The 13,309-nt window shown below is 39.6% G+C and overlaps 1 protein-coding gene across 1 annotated transcript; it reads left to right on the top strand.

Moving 5' to 3' along the window:
- The first annotated feature begins 1,123 nt into the window (after nt 1–1,123).
- LOC139942200 (acetylcholinesterase-like) lies at nt 1,124–12,101 on the top strand. The gene is made up of 8 exons (XM_071938971.1): nt 1,124–1,726; nt 5,824–5,983; nt 6,413–6,490; nt 7,605–7,723; nt 8,289–8,459; nt 8,974–9,590; nt 10,629–10,816; nt 10,941–12,101. The coding sequence occupies exons 1-8, from the start codon at nt 1,358–1,360 to the stop codon at nt 11,045–11,047; spliced, it is 1,809 nt and encodes a 602-aa protein (XP_071795072.1). The 5' UTR covers nt 1,124–1,357; the 3' UTR covers nt 11,048–12,101.
- Nucleotides 12,102–13,309: the final 1,208 nt, after the last annotated feature.

Here is a 13,309-nt window from a genome sequence, read left to right as displayed (position 1 = left end):
ATAATAAACCATCTTTTCATAAATTGAGTCGTCCGAAGGTATCAAGTCGATTTTGTTTGAACAATCTGAGGGTTACTTCATTGCCACTGCTATGTATCATTTCGTAACTCATTTGTATCTGATTAAAAAAACAAAATCGAACTTCCAATAAAGACAATATGTTTCCTATTGTGTTTAATGATGATTTTTCATTCCAGTATGTTGATATACCAGTATCATTATAGCCTAACAAAGTCAAAGCAGGCAATATAAAGTATCTTCTTTAAAGGGACTGGAGAGTATTTGCAAAGTAGTTGTTAGCATAACAACTTCCTTAAAGGCAGTGGACACTATTGGTATACTACGAGAAATTGTGCGAAACGACTCCCTCTTAAGTAATGTAGTTTTTGAGAAAGAAGTAATTTTCCACGAATTTTGCTTTCGAGACCTCAGATTCAGAACTTGAGGTCTCGAAATCAAGCATTTGAAAGCACACAACTTCGTGTGACGAGGGTGTCTTTTGTTTCATTGTTATCTCGCAACTTCGACGACCGATTGAGCTGAAATTTTCACAGATTTGTTATTTTATACACCAAGTGAGAAGAAAGATCTTTGACAATTACCAATAGTGTCCAGTGTCTTTAAAGAGCAATTGGGAGCTCTTGGTAGCATAACAAAAATTGTAAGAAATGGCTCCCTCTGGAGTAACGTAGTTTTTGAGAAAGAGGTATTTTCTCTCAATATTAACAGACTTAGGGCCAGTTTGTCATCATGACAGTACATACATTTATGCAACCTGGTTTTGTTTTTTTATAGTTCAGTGTTCTCTTGTATTTTATGGTGACTAATTGAGTCCAACAGTTCATAGATTTGTTATATGAGTCATTCCATGTCAAACCAACGCACTTTTTGACCTCATGTCTTCCGATTTTGACAAAAAATTGTTGTGCTTGTAGGTCCTAATGAGCCATGAATGCACACCAATATTTAGCCCGATCGGACTTACCGTGTGGTCAGAACAGAAACCACTAAAATCTGATGATTTTGTGATATATTAAAAACAGTAAAATAAGTGACTGATTAAAAAAATAAAACAGATAAGAAATTGTTTACAGTTACTTGTGTATTTGGTCACTTGGGGTTCGAGGACGAACGTGGGGTAATTGTGTGCCCACGTTCGTCCTAGAAAAAAATAAAATACGCCACATCGAGGTCGACCCAGGGAGGCTAAACGAACGCACCCAATATAGGCTATTGATGTGACCGTATAGTGCATTCATGCAGTAAAAATAACCTTGCATTTATTGAATACAATCGAACCCTGAAACTTCGACTCGTCAATACTACAACTTGACATCCCCTTCGGAACAACACAACCATGATGGAGGCGAGTTTGACCACCGTTCTCTTCCTAGCTTGTTGCTTCGTACCAGCCTTCGGTGACGATTCCCCTTTCGTTACAACGAGCCAGGGTCGGATTGTGGGCACCACACTGCAATTCCGTCCAGAGGGACGTCCGGAGCTTCACGGGGCCGTAGACGCCTACCTCGGTATTCCGTACGCCGAGCCGCCCGTCGGTCCGCTACGACTCAGACCGCCGGTAGCAAAGTCCTGGAGTGGCGAGCTGCAAGCCACGAAACCGGGAAACCCATGTCCTCAGCCAAAAATGAACTGGGGAAAATTAACACAAATTAGTAGCTTGGTTGAAGACTGTCTCGTGCTTGATGTGTTCGTCCCACAGCAAGTGGTAGGTGATTTTTTGTAGAATTATATCCATTTACATGTGTGTACGTGTGCCGTTGCCATCTAGTGACGTTGTATTAAAAAATACACTATAACGACATTGCCAGTGAAATGGCTATTTAGGTGTTCGGGCCAACAGCCCGGAACACCTCTTATTTTTGTTCGTTTTTTTTATTTTTTTTATTAGGTGTTCGGGCCAACAGCCCGGAACACCTCTTATTTTTGTTCGTTTTTTATTTCTTCTTCTTCTTCTTCTTCTTCTGTACGTCCCTTGTCCCCCTAGAAAAAACATCTTTTCAAACATCGTATGAACTTGAAACTTCACACATAGTTAGATATTCATTAGGAGAGGAAACCGTGTGAGTTACGTCATGATGACGTCATCAATTCTTGAGTTATGAATATTCAAAGTTTATTAATTCAAAAAATCATAACTTTTTATCTACATGAGGGATTCTTACAATCGAAACGCCATCGGAATTGTTATTGAAAACTCCGTAAACGCCTTACAGACATGACCCCATTTCGATGTAGTCTTCTGGCTCAAAAAAGAGGTTGGAAATTTAAAAATTCACGTCTAAAGAACAGAACGTAAATCCCCATTGGTATGTGCATAAACATTGCACGTAGGCATACACACAACGTGTAGTGTATTAGTGGTGCAACAGAGTCACGCTCCATTGATCATCCACAGAGCGCGAAAAAGCTTCATAAAGAATAGTCTTCCTTCAAGGCGGTTAAAACATACATGCCCATTACAATCTTTTCTACAGTCGTCAATATTTCCTAAGTTCATATTTCCAAAGCTACATCAGCTATTTTGACAATCTATACATCATATGAAAGGGCTTTACGTACTTTACAGAAATGGATATGTTGGTGAACTTTCGTTGACCTTTTAATCTGTTTAAACCGGAAGTGACTGTGAAATGATTTGAAAGGGCGTTGTTTAATGCCTTTTAGGTTGAAATCATGGAGGAGTAAAGAAATATACATCCTTTGATGCTTTACCATCACAGCATACAAGTCTGGCAAAGGTCTGGTTAAAAAAAATGTTACCGATAACATCACCAAACATCTTTTACTAGAGTAATCAGGTTGTTTTTACAGTTTTTAGGTGTTCGGGCCAACAGCCCGGAACACCTCTTATTTTTGTTCGTTTTTTTTATTTTTTTTTATTGATACTTCTTCTTCTTCTTTTTCTTCTTCTTCTTCTTCTTCTTCTTCTTCTTCTTCTTCTTCTTCTTCTTCTTCTTCTTCTTCTTCTTCTTCTTCTTCTTCTTCTGTACGTCCCTTGTCCCCTAACAGAAACATCTTTTCAAACATCGTATGAACTTGAAACTTCACACATAGTTAGATATTTATTAGGAGAAGAAACCGTGTGAGTTACGTTATGATCACGTCATCAATTCTTGAGTTATGAATATTCAAAGTTTATTAATTCAAAAAATCATAACTTTTGATCTACACAAGGGATTCTTACAATCGAAACATTATCGGAATCGTCATTGAAAACTCCGTAAACGCCCCACAGACATGACCCCATTTCGAAGTTGTCTTACAGCTCAAAAAAGAAGTTGAAAATTTCAAAATTCACGTCTAAAGAACAACGTAAATCCCCATTGGTATGTGCACAAACATTGCACGTAGGCATACACACAACGTGTAGTGTATTAGCGGTGCAGCAGAGTCACGCTCCAGTGTTCATCCATAGAGCGCGAAAAAGCTTCATGAAGAATAGTCTTCGTTCAAGGCGGTTAAAACATACATGCCCCTTACAGTCTTTTCTACAGTCGTCAATATTTCCTAAGTTCATATTTGCTAAACTACATAAGCTATTTTGACAATCTATACATCATATGAAAGGGCTTTACGTACTTTACAGAAATGGATATGTTGGTGAACTTTCGTTGACCTTTTGACCTGTTTTAACCGGAAGTGACTGTAAAATGATTTGAAAGGGCGTTGTTTATTGCCTTTTAGGTTGAAATATACATCCTTTGATGCTTTACCATCACAGCATACAAGTCTGGCAAAGGTCTGGTTTAAAACAAATATTACCGATGACGTCACCAAACATACACTTTTGCTAGAGTAATCATGTTGTTTTGACAGTTTTTGCAATTTGAATCATTTATTACAAATCTTGAGAACAAAGCAAGGTGTAATATTTGTTTTTTAATACAGGCTTTTACTCCCGGAAACTGAACACCTTGAGTTTGTTCACAAACTCTCAATCTCTAGTTTTATCATATACAATGTTGCGTTCCTTGTGCTGGCCTATCACATACGAGGAAGACAATATATTAAGTTGCAAGAGTCTGAATTTACTGACGACATGAACTGGTAAGTTATTTACAGCTAAATCACTGATGACATTACAACATGTGATGTGGTAGCGCAATAATGCAACTAGTGTTACTATTCGGTTTATAAGCCATTAATCATAAAAGGAGAACTGAGGTACTGAGTAATATTATGGGGTACTATTATCTGGAACATAATAATATCTGGAATGTGGTTGGAACATTTACTCGGAGCATACATCGAGTTATTGACTTGAGTTATTACTTCTCAACATCATAACATTTCTCCCTGAATGAGGAAAATCCTGGGCTTTTATAGAAAGCTGGAGTATAGAAATGAATTAAACATAAGCCAATTAGGGGTCTTGACCAATGGAAGACTGCAATGCTGGAAGGTCGTCGGACGTGGCGAGTTGATAACCCAAATAAGGAGTTGTGGGTAGTAAGGTTAAAGTGATTGACAGTTGAGAGTAAGACGGGGCTTCCCATTGCTTGTGTACAATTAAGAATGTGCATGAGGATATTACATTGGGAATTACACGCTAAATCACCTGTGTACAAAATGCAACTACATAAGGAATACACGCAATCGAGTGTGTGTACAAGGACACGGCATGGTATTTGTGTACACAGGCAATTGATCAAGCACAAAGTTCTGCGTCGTGTGCGGAGGGAGTGGTTTACTAGGTTGCAAACAAAGCTTTCACTGAATATGCATGAGTGGGAGATCACACTGGCCCTCGGACGATCCAGGGTCCGACATCAAAATGTGATGACTGGACAGAGGGTCCTTGTGACGTAGGTGGAAGTAAGAGCTAAGCAATTCTAGATGATATCGAATCGAACATTGATCTTAAGTCAATACATTGATTAGTTATTGGGTCAAAAGAGGGCGCTAGTAAAGCACAGGGATCAATGTGAGGTTCGTAACAATAGGTAGAGCTGGGTTGTTTAAATTGTTCGTTGCTTGTACGTTAAGCATATATTGTGCAACTTTTATTTTTTAATATTATTTTTATCTGTTGCTGTAAAAGTTCATTATTGTGTATACCTAATGTAAAAATCAATTTACTTCAATGTTATTCAATGAGCAACTAAATTAACTTGCTTAAAGACACTGGACACTATTGGTAATTGTCAAAGACAAGTCTTGGTGTATCTCAATATATGCATAAAATAGAAAACCTGTGAAAATTTGAGCTCGATTGGTCGTCGGATTAAGAGAGAACTATAAATGAAAAAACACTCTTGTTACACGAATTTGTGTGCTTTCAGATGCTTGATTTCGAGACCTCAAATTCTAAACTTGAGGTCTAGAAATAAAATTAGTAGAAAATTACTTCTTTCTCGAAAACTACGTCACTTCAGAGGGAGCCGATCCTCACAATGTTTTATACTATCAAACTCTCCCCATTACTCGTCATCAAGAAAGGTTTTACGATAATAATTATTTTGAGTAATTACCAATAGTTTCCACTGCCTTTAAAGACACTGGACACTATTGGTAATCTCAACATATGCGTAAAATAGCAAATATGGGAAAATTTGAGCTCGATTGGTCGTCGATAATAATGAAAGAAAAAAAACCTTTGTCACACAGAGTTGTGAGCTTTCGTCCGCTTGATTTCGAGACCTCATTATCTAATTCCAAGGTAAATCAAATTCGTGAAAAATTACTTCTTTCTCGAAAACTACGTTACTTTAGAGAGTGCCATTTATCACAATGTTTTATACTAACAGCTCCCCATTACTTGTTACCAAGTAAGGTTTTATGCTAATAATTATTATTATGTAGCCTTCTGGTGCAGCCGTTCTTGTGTTCATCCATGGTGGTGGATACTTCATGGGTCAAGGGACCTTCAAGGAATTTTCTCCAGCCACAACAGCGGCTATCGGTGACGTCATCCTGGTCACTATGAACTACCGCCTCGGAGCTCTGGGATTTCTTTCGACGGGTAAGCCAAAAAAAAAGTTGGGGCAGCTCCGAACAGAAGTCAATAAAGACCTTGGAAAAGACAGCAGCTCAGAGTAGAAAATATGACTTAAACACAAACACACTCACCCTACTTCTGCTCTGAGCCAACATGGACCCATTTTCTCGATACTATTCATTACAGGAACTCTTGACATCAGCCCTAAACCATTGTATATAAAAACCGTAAACGCAGGTCTCTCTGTCGAGGACTATGTTATCATGAAAACCCAATCCTTATCATGGTTCATATAATATTTTCCTTCGTAAAGATTGTGTTTGCTCAAGTGGAAATTCCAAAATAAATATCAAATAAGATGCAAGTAAACAACTTCAAAATGAGATTTGAGGCAAACTTGACTCCCCTAATCAGTTTGAATCATTTATGAGGGCATTGTTTCTTTTCGTTCAGGTGATGATGTCATTCCTGGTAATTTCGGTTTGCTAGATCAACAGCTCGCTCTGAAATGGATCAGAGACAATATCCAAGGTAATTATGACTCAGTATTATCGCAACTGATACGTGTTTAATTTATGAACATTTTTTGTTGCGTGCACTTAATTTTTGATTACATGTATGTAGTATCTTACATGCGTCAATGGAGTTATAATTTCTGACAATTGTATTGCCTCACAATGAACATCAAGAAAGCAATTCACATTGTTATTTGGTTACAATTTGCCAATAACAAAAGAAGTCCTTTTCATCTGATTGTTATGGGTAATGTTTGGATGTGGTATAGCGAGTCATTTGTATGGTGGCCCTTAATGATCATCTTATACATGCTAATTTTCTATTCAATGTTGCAAATTATTTGCAATGTTTGTAAATATCTTTGGCAACATGCGATGTCGCAAATAATTTGCAAAGATGTTTTCGTTGTGTAAATGTCCCTTTAGGGCCAGTACACATTGGTGTTTGAGGTAGGCTGGCTGAATGGCAAAGGAAAAACAGCAACCTATAGTGACAAATACTTTAATACAACTCGCAGCCTATACATACTTTTTGGTATAGCGCCACCTGTTGTTCGACGCAGTGCGGCAAAGGCAGCAGAAAACGTCAGACTACAAAAGAAATGAGCAATACCCTCCATTTAGCCACGAACCTGCTAAAAACGACTCTGGTCCAGGTAAAGCTTCCTCGACAAATTCAAACCAAATGCAGAAGCCGGGGTTCTCCGAAATGCCATGTGGGGTGAGAGACTTGGTAAACTTCCACCAAGAACATCCATGGACAAGTGCATCACCTCCTAGTGTTCACTCGAGCTGGGCGTAATGGAAGTGCCTCAACAGACTTGGAACATCAACTGGCCGGTGCAAAGTGTCTCTCAAGAACTGGGGATATCTGGACTCTGAAGACATGACCTGCATATGTGGGACAGGGCCACAAACTATGAATCACCTCCTGAGATGCCCGCTACTGGAGCTAGAGAACCTTGCAGAGTACAACGATATTGCAAGGAAAATGGCTGAAACACAAACACAGTTTTTCTGGACATGATAAACAGAAGAGCTGGATGGCTGGACAATGGTTGTAGTTAGATTAATTCTCTTTTATTTTTTTTATTTTTTTGCTTTCATGTATTGTGTAAACAAAACCTCAGCTTTCGGAGGTGACCCTGAGCGAGTTGCAATCTTTGGGGAGAGTGCCGGATCTGCTAGCGTGAATCACCAAATGCTGTCCCCAGGAAGTGCAGGGCTGTTCCGCGGTGCCATCATGGAGGTAGGTGACGACGGTCTATTTTTATTTTAAGGGGTTCGGAGGTTAGCTTAGTACACCTTGTTTTTGTTCGGGGCTTTTTAATAAAGATGTTCGGCCGTCGAACGAAAACAGATTCTGTTTTGGGTGGGGTGAGTTGGGGGAGGGGAAGGGGGAGTGCAACAAAAACATACGTCTAGGTCATCGTGATAATGTTGATGCTAATATGATTCTGAGGTTTCCAACATTCCTCGCCCTTGCCAATCGAACGTGTTGGCGTAATAGGGAGCCAGTAACTATAGTGGAACCCAGCATTTATGTATATTGGTGGACTGTGCTCATACTCAGAACATAATACGTGAACAAGGGATTTCTATCTGATTAGTCTGCTGCCACCTAGCGTTTTAAAACCACCATTCATGGAATATGCACCCTCACTCGTCAGCCATGTTGAAACATCGAGAACACAATACTATGACACTTTTGAAATGTGGGCAAATGAAAAAATGTAGTCTGAATAATCCAAAATGCTATTTGTAACGGATTCAAAATAATCTTTCTCGTTACCTTTTCCCTTTTTTACCGAAAGAGCGGTAATGTTCATTCCCCATGGGCAACCATTGAAACTGAAAAGGCCCGGAAGATTGCCTTTGCTCTCGGTAAACTACTCGGCTGCGAGCGAGACACATCTGAAGAGTTACTGGAGTGTCTACAGAAGGTTGAGGATATTGACTACATCATTAAGAGCCAACAAGAAGGGGTAAGTTTATTATTAGTAAACACTTTATAATTTGGCCAATCAGATCTTGACTTTTTAAATTCACGCAGGGGAACAAAGTTCCATCTTGCATGTACATCTTAATTCAGATACAGTGTGGTAGATTCTGCTCCCCGGAGATTCGGTGTCCTACCCCCGCCCCCACCCCACCCCCCCCCCCACCCCAGGGGGGCCCCAGCGAACTGCCTACAAACTTCGTGTGATAGCGCCCTCTTTTGAATCATCACCCTTTCCTCACGGTAACTTCCAAATGAGGGGGGGGGGGGGGCGAATCTCCGGCGTACAAAATCCCCTATCCGTGCAAATACGCTGGTTTCATCAAGGACTAAAATGAGAATTGTCTTAAAACTCACATGTGGCAGTAGACTTGTTTACCATATTAAAATCTACATACAATGCTCCAATCTCATTGAGCGTCGCAAGCGTCTTACATTTACGTCTCACCGCGATCACTATATCAACAAGTTTTATGAAGCGTTTTTCTCTATAATTGCAGCTAGCTAAAGAGTTCGGAGATGCGATACTGCTGGTGCCGGTTGTTGACGGCAACTTCCTCCCGAGCCCACCAGCTGAACTTTACGCAAAGAGTGCCATCAACGACGCAGTGTCAATCATAGGTTCAAATGCCGATGAAGGAAATTTGTGGTTTACAATGTTATTTCCCGACATCTCTGACGAGGCACCGTTTATCAACAGCACCACATACGAGGCTTTCGGTCCGATATTTGAATCGATGATTAGCACGGAGCACATAGTGACAGATGCAGTCAAGTTGATGTACACAGATCCAACTTGCATAGATGGACCGGGTTGCAACTACGTGGAGGCAATTTCACAGATGATTGGTGACTTTTGGTTCGCCTGCCCCGCCGACAAGACGGCACGGGCTTACACCCAAGCCGGGCGTAAGGTGTACCGCTACTTCATGACTCACGACCCAACAACGAAAATCAGCGGCCCATCGTGGTTGAAAGCTAACCATGAGGAAGAGTTACCGTTTGTCTTCGGTCTTCCACTGGTAGGCCTACCTTCAGACGACTATCCAACCACTGAAGACGAAGTTCGCATGTCGATCCAAACAATCAAATACTGGTCCAACTTGGCAAAGACGGGGTATGTTAACAATTTAAGTCCTTCAATTATAAGAGTGAGATAACGAGTATAAAGGCAATCATGTATCACACATGCACTATCAAAGTTATTAAACACCATGAGAAGAAAACTAAAGGTGACAGAGAGGGCTGAGGACATAATTAAGAAAGACAGATTGGTAAATGAGAACCTACGAAATCAACCTAAGGGTACAGGATAGTATTATTAAAGATCATTAAATCGAAAAAGTGGAGATGAGGGGGGTCATTACCCTGCATGGAGGACAGGCGGGCATGCAAAACAACCAAATTTGACTTAAATTAAAACCGAAAGAGGGAAACAAAACAGAAGATAGTAGATACAGCATCAGTCCAGCTTTCTTTAGAAGACGATCAGAGCATACTGAGCCAACTTCTTTTTAAAACCACCCCAACCCAACTCATTTAGAGATAGTAATTACGTGTTTCCGCAAACATTCCAATATCGTATTTCCACCATGTAAAGTTTCAAATCCTACTTTAAAAGATGGCTAGTTTAACTTTAGAAAATAGAGTCATTGCTTAGCAACACACAGCTTTAGACTAAAGTGACATTTAGAACTTGTCAAGAGGATTCATATCCTGCAATAAAATCAGGGCTGGAAAACAAATTTCAGGAAGGGTTAAGGGAGTCAATGATGTCATTTCAAAGATGACTTCAAATGTTTCCAGTCTTCAGCTTTGAGAGATTGAGCTGCATGACCATTAAAATATGCACAAAAAGAGGGAACTTTCAATTTCTACCCAAGACCAGAATGTTGTCCTTTTATCTTTGTTTCAACTCAATGATTGAATTTTTCGCAACCCCATCTATCGTGTACATCTTTGAACTTTGTCATTGGGGGAGTTTTGGGACACTAGGTGGCAGCAGACTTATCAGGTAAACCAATTGGTCTAGTGCGCATGCTTAGAACTACGTATTAAATCAATGGCAATTTACCTGGTGAGTCTGCTGCTCAGCGTTCAAAAGTCACCCATTGGTACTTAATTCGTCTTTACTTTGTGTTTTCTTTTTTTCCAGCAACCCGAACCTGTCTTCTCTGGATGCTGAACTCACAGACGAAGAGATAAAGACAGAGTGGCCGTTGTTCACCGTTGAGGGACTTGAGTACAAAGATCTGACACCAGACATGTTGAATGGGCGTGGCATCAAGGCCCGGGAGTGTCGTTTTTGGAACGAGTTCGTTCCTCAACTTATCAAAACAGCTGGTAAGTTGGTTACTTCAAGAAACGTTTACGCTATTAAAAACAAACAATGTTTTTTCTAGAATTGTGGGGAAACAGTTTCACACAGTTCATTTCTCTCATGATTCTATATTCTGATTATTTCCAGAGGATGCAAAGAAGTGCAAAGAGAGCGGCTCAAGATGGACTCAAGACGGCAGTTCCGAAAGCGAGACGTGCACAAAAGACAAGTGTCCTGAGGTCCCAGAAAAATAGCTCAAAACACAAGCCTACGGGGTCCTGGAAGTGACATTCAACTGTATTTCGACTCGTTTTAATATTATTACGGTTTTTCTACCGCTTAGAATATTTTGCGTTTTTATTTGCTTTCGGGACAAGAAGTAATACTTAATTGGTGATATTGTTTTCAATGTAAAGGCGTAAATAATGCTATATTTTTACCAATAGAATAAAAATAAAACCTTAATATTTGCTCTTGGATCCTCGACGTGCGTGTTGGATCATCGACTTCATGGGCAAGTGTCTTAAGTATGTCTATGTACCGGTATTACGGTTTTTCTACCTTTTAGAATATTTTACGTTTGTATTTGCTTTCGGGACAAGAAGTAATACTTAATTGGTGATATTGTTTTCAATTTAAAGGCGTATATAATGCTATATTATTACTAGAATAAAATCAAACTTCAATATTTGCTCTTGGAACCTAAACGTGCGTGTTGGATCATCGACTTCATGGGCAAGTGTCTTAGTATGTCTATGTACCGGTATGTTTAAGACGTTCTCTGATTGGTAGATGCCCATGGTCGGTGACATAGGAAAGTCACAGTCGTTATTGCACCACACATTACAACATTAAAAATTATATTTGTACCTGGGCCAACGGGATTTATTGTCTATAAAAAGGGGTTGATTGTTTGTAGTGCTCAATAATGACCCGAACAGAGTAATATTCGACCTCTGGTCGGGTCACAATTAGTAATTCTTGATGTAAAAAACGGTCAGTGGTGATCGTACGAAAAATCCTAACAATAGTACTTGGCCTCTGTGGTCACCAACGTTGTTATTATGTAAACGAGTTATTATTGTATGATCTAAAAAATAGACCATTATCATGCTGCTACCAGCTTGGTCATGTACCTTTTCAAATAGCAGTAATAGATGCTCGTACATATTGTACAAAAAGGAACCAGACTATTTTCTCCTTCCAGCCTCGGTTTGGTTACATTGATTTGAATGAGGAGAAAATCAAGATGACTGCACTATGATAAAGGTCGTTAGGCAGAATAAATGGAGCTTCGACTCTTCAAGACAGTGGGAAAGTTCGTTTTGACAGAGTTATTGAGAATTGTACTTTTCTTCCAACACTAATCTCTGAGATTGTGGACTATACAAGCGCAGGATCTAGGAGGACGCGTAGCCCATTTATTTTTAATTGGGAGCAATGCGCTACCTTTAGGTGATTTTAAAGTCTAGAAGCCGACCGAACTGGCGCTTGCGTCACATTATCGACTTGCAAAGTCAAAGCAGTCACAGTGTCTTACCGAGGGACAAAAATCCTTTACAGGCACATGGGCACTGGACGCTATTGGTAATTACTCAAAATAACTGTTAGCAAATGAACTTACTCGGTAACGACAAATGGAGCGATGTTGGTAGTATAAAAACATTGTGAGAAACGGCAGCTGAAGCCTTTTATTGGAATTTGGAAGTGCGCAAATTTGTGCACTTGAACAAGGGTCTTTTTTCTTTGGTTATTCTCTTGCAAATTCAATGACAAATTGAGTCAAAATGTTCACAGGTTGGAATATTTGACGCATAGATTATGTAAGAATACACGATGGATACTGGTCTTTGACATCAATGACCAAAGGTGTCCAGTGCATGCCTTTATGACTCGAAGACCACTTTGCTGATCAGATACACAAAACCTGGGATCCGTCGATTTCACCAAACTCTTCCTATTAAAAGCAGTGTACACTATTGGTAATTGTCAAAGACCAGTCTTCCCACTTGGTGTATCTCAACATATGCATAAACCTAGGAAAATTTGACCATAAACCTAGGAAAATTTGGTCATCAAAGTTGCGAGATAATAATGAAAGAAAAAACACCCTTGACACACGAAGTTGTGTGCTTTTATATGCTTGATTTCGAGACCTCAAATTCTTAATCTGAGGTCTCGAAATCAAATTCGTGGAAAATTACTTGTTTCTCGAAAACTACGTTACTTCAGAGGGAGCCGTTTCTCACAATGTTTTACACTATCAACCTCTCCCCATTACTCGTTACCAAGTAAGGTTTTATGCTAATCATTATTTTGAGTAATTACCAATAGTGTCCACTGCCTTTAAATTTAGGATTAATCTTGGTACTTAGGATGTGTTTCAGTTCCGTAACCGAAGACGTAGGACGCATTGAACCCATCCTACGTTAGGAACTCGAGATAGGATTAACGCTAGCGTTTCGTGAGTTTGGCTGCAGTGCCTCTATTTTACTCGAAATCCACTCTGCTGATAG

This window comes from Asterias amurensis, chromosome 9 (genome assembly GCF_032118995.1).
Source record: "Asterias amurensis chromosome 9, ASM3211899v1".
Lineage (NCBI taxonomy): Eukaryota > Metazoa > Echinodermata > Asteroidea > Forcipulatida > Asteriidae > Asterias > Asterias amurensis.
This window is presented reverse-complemented; position numbering and strand designations above follow the sequence as displayed.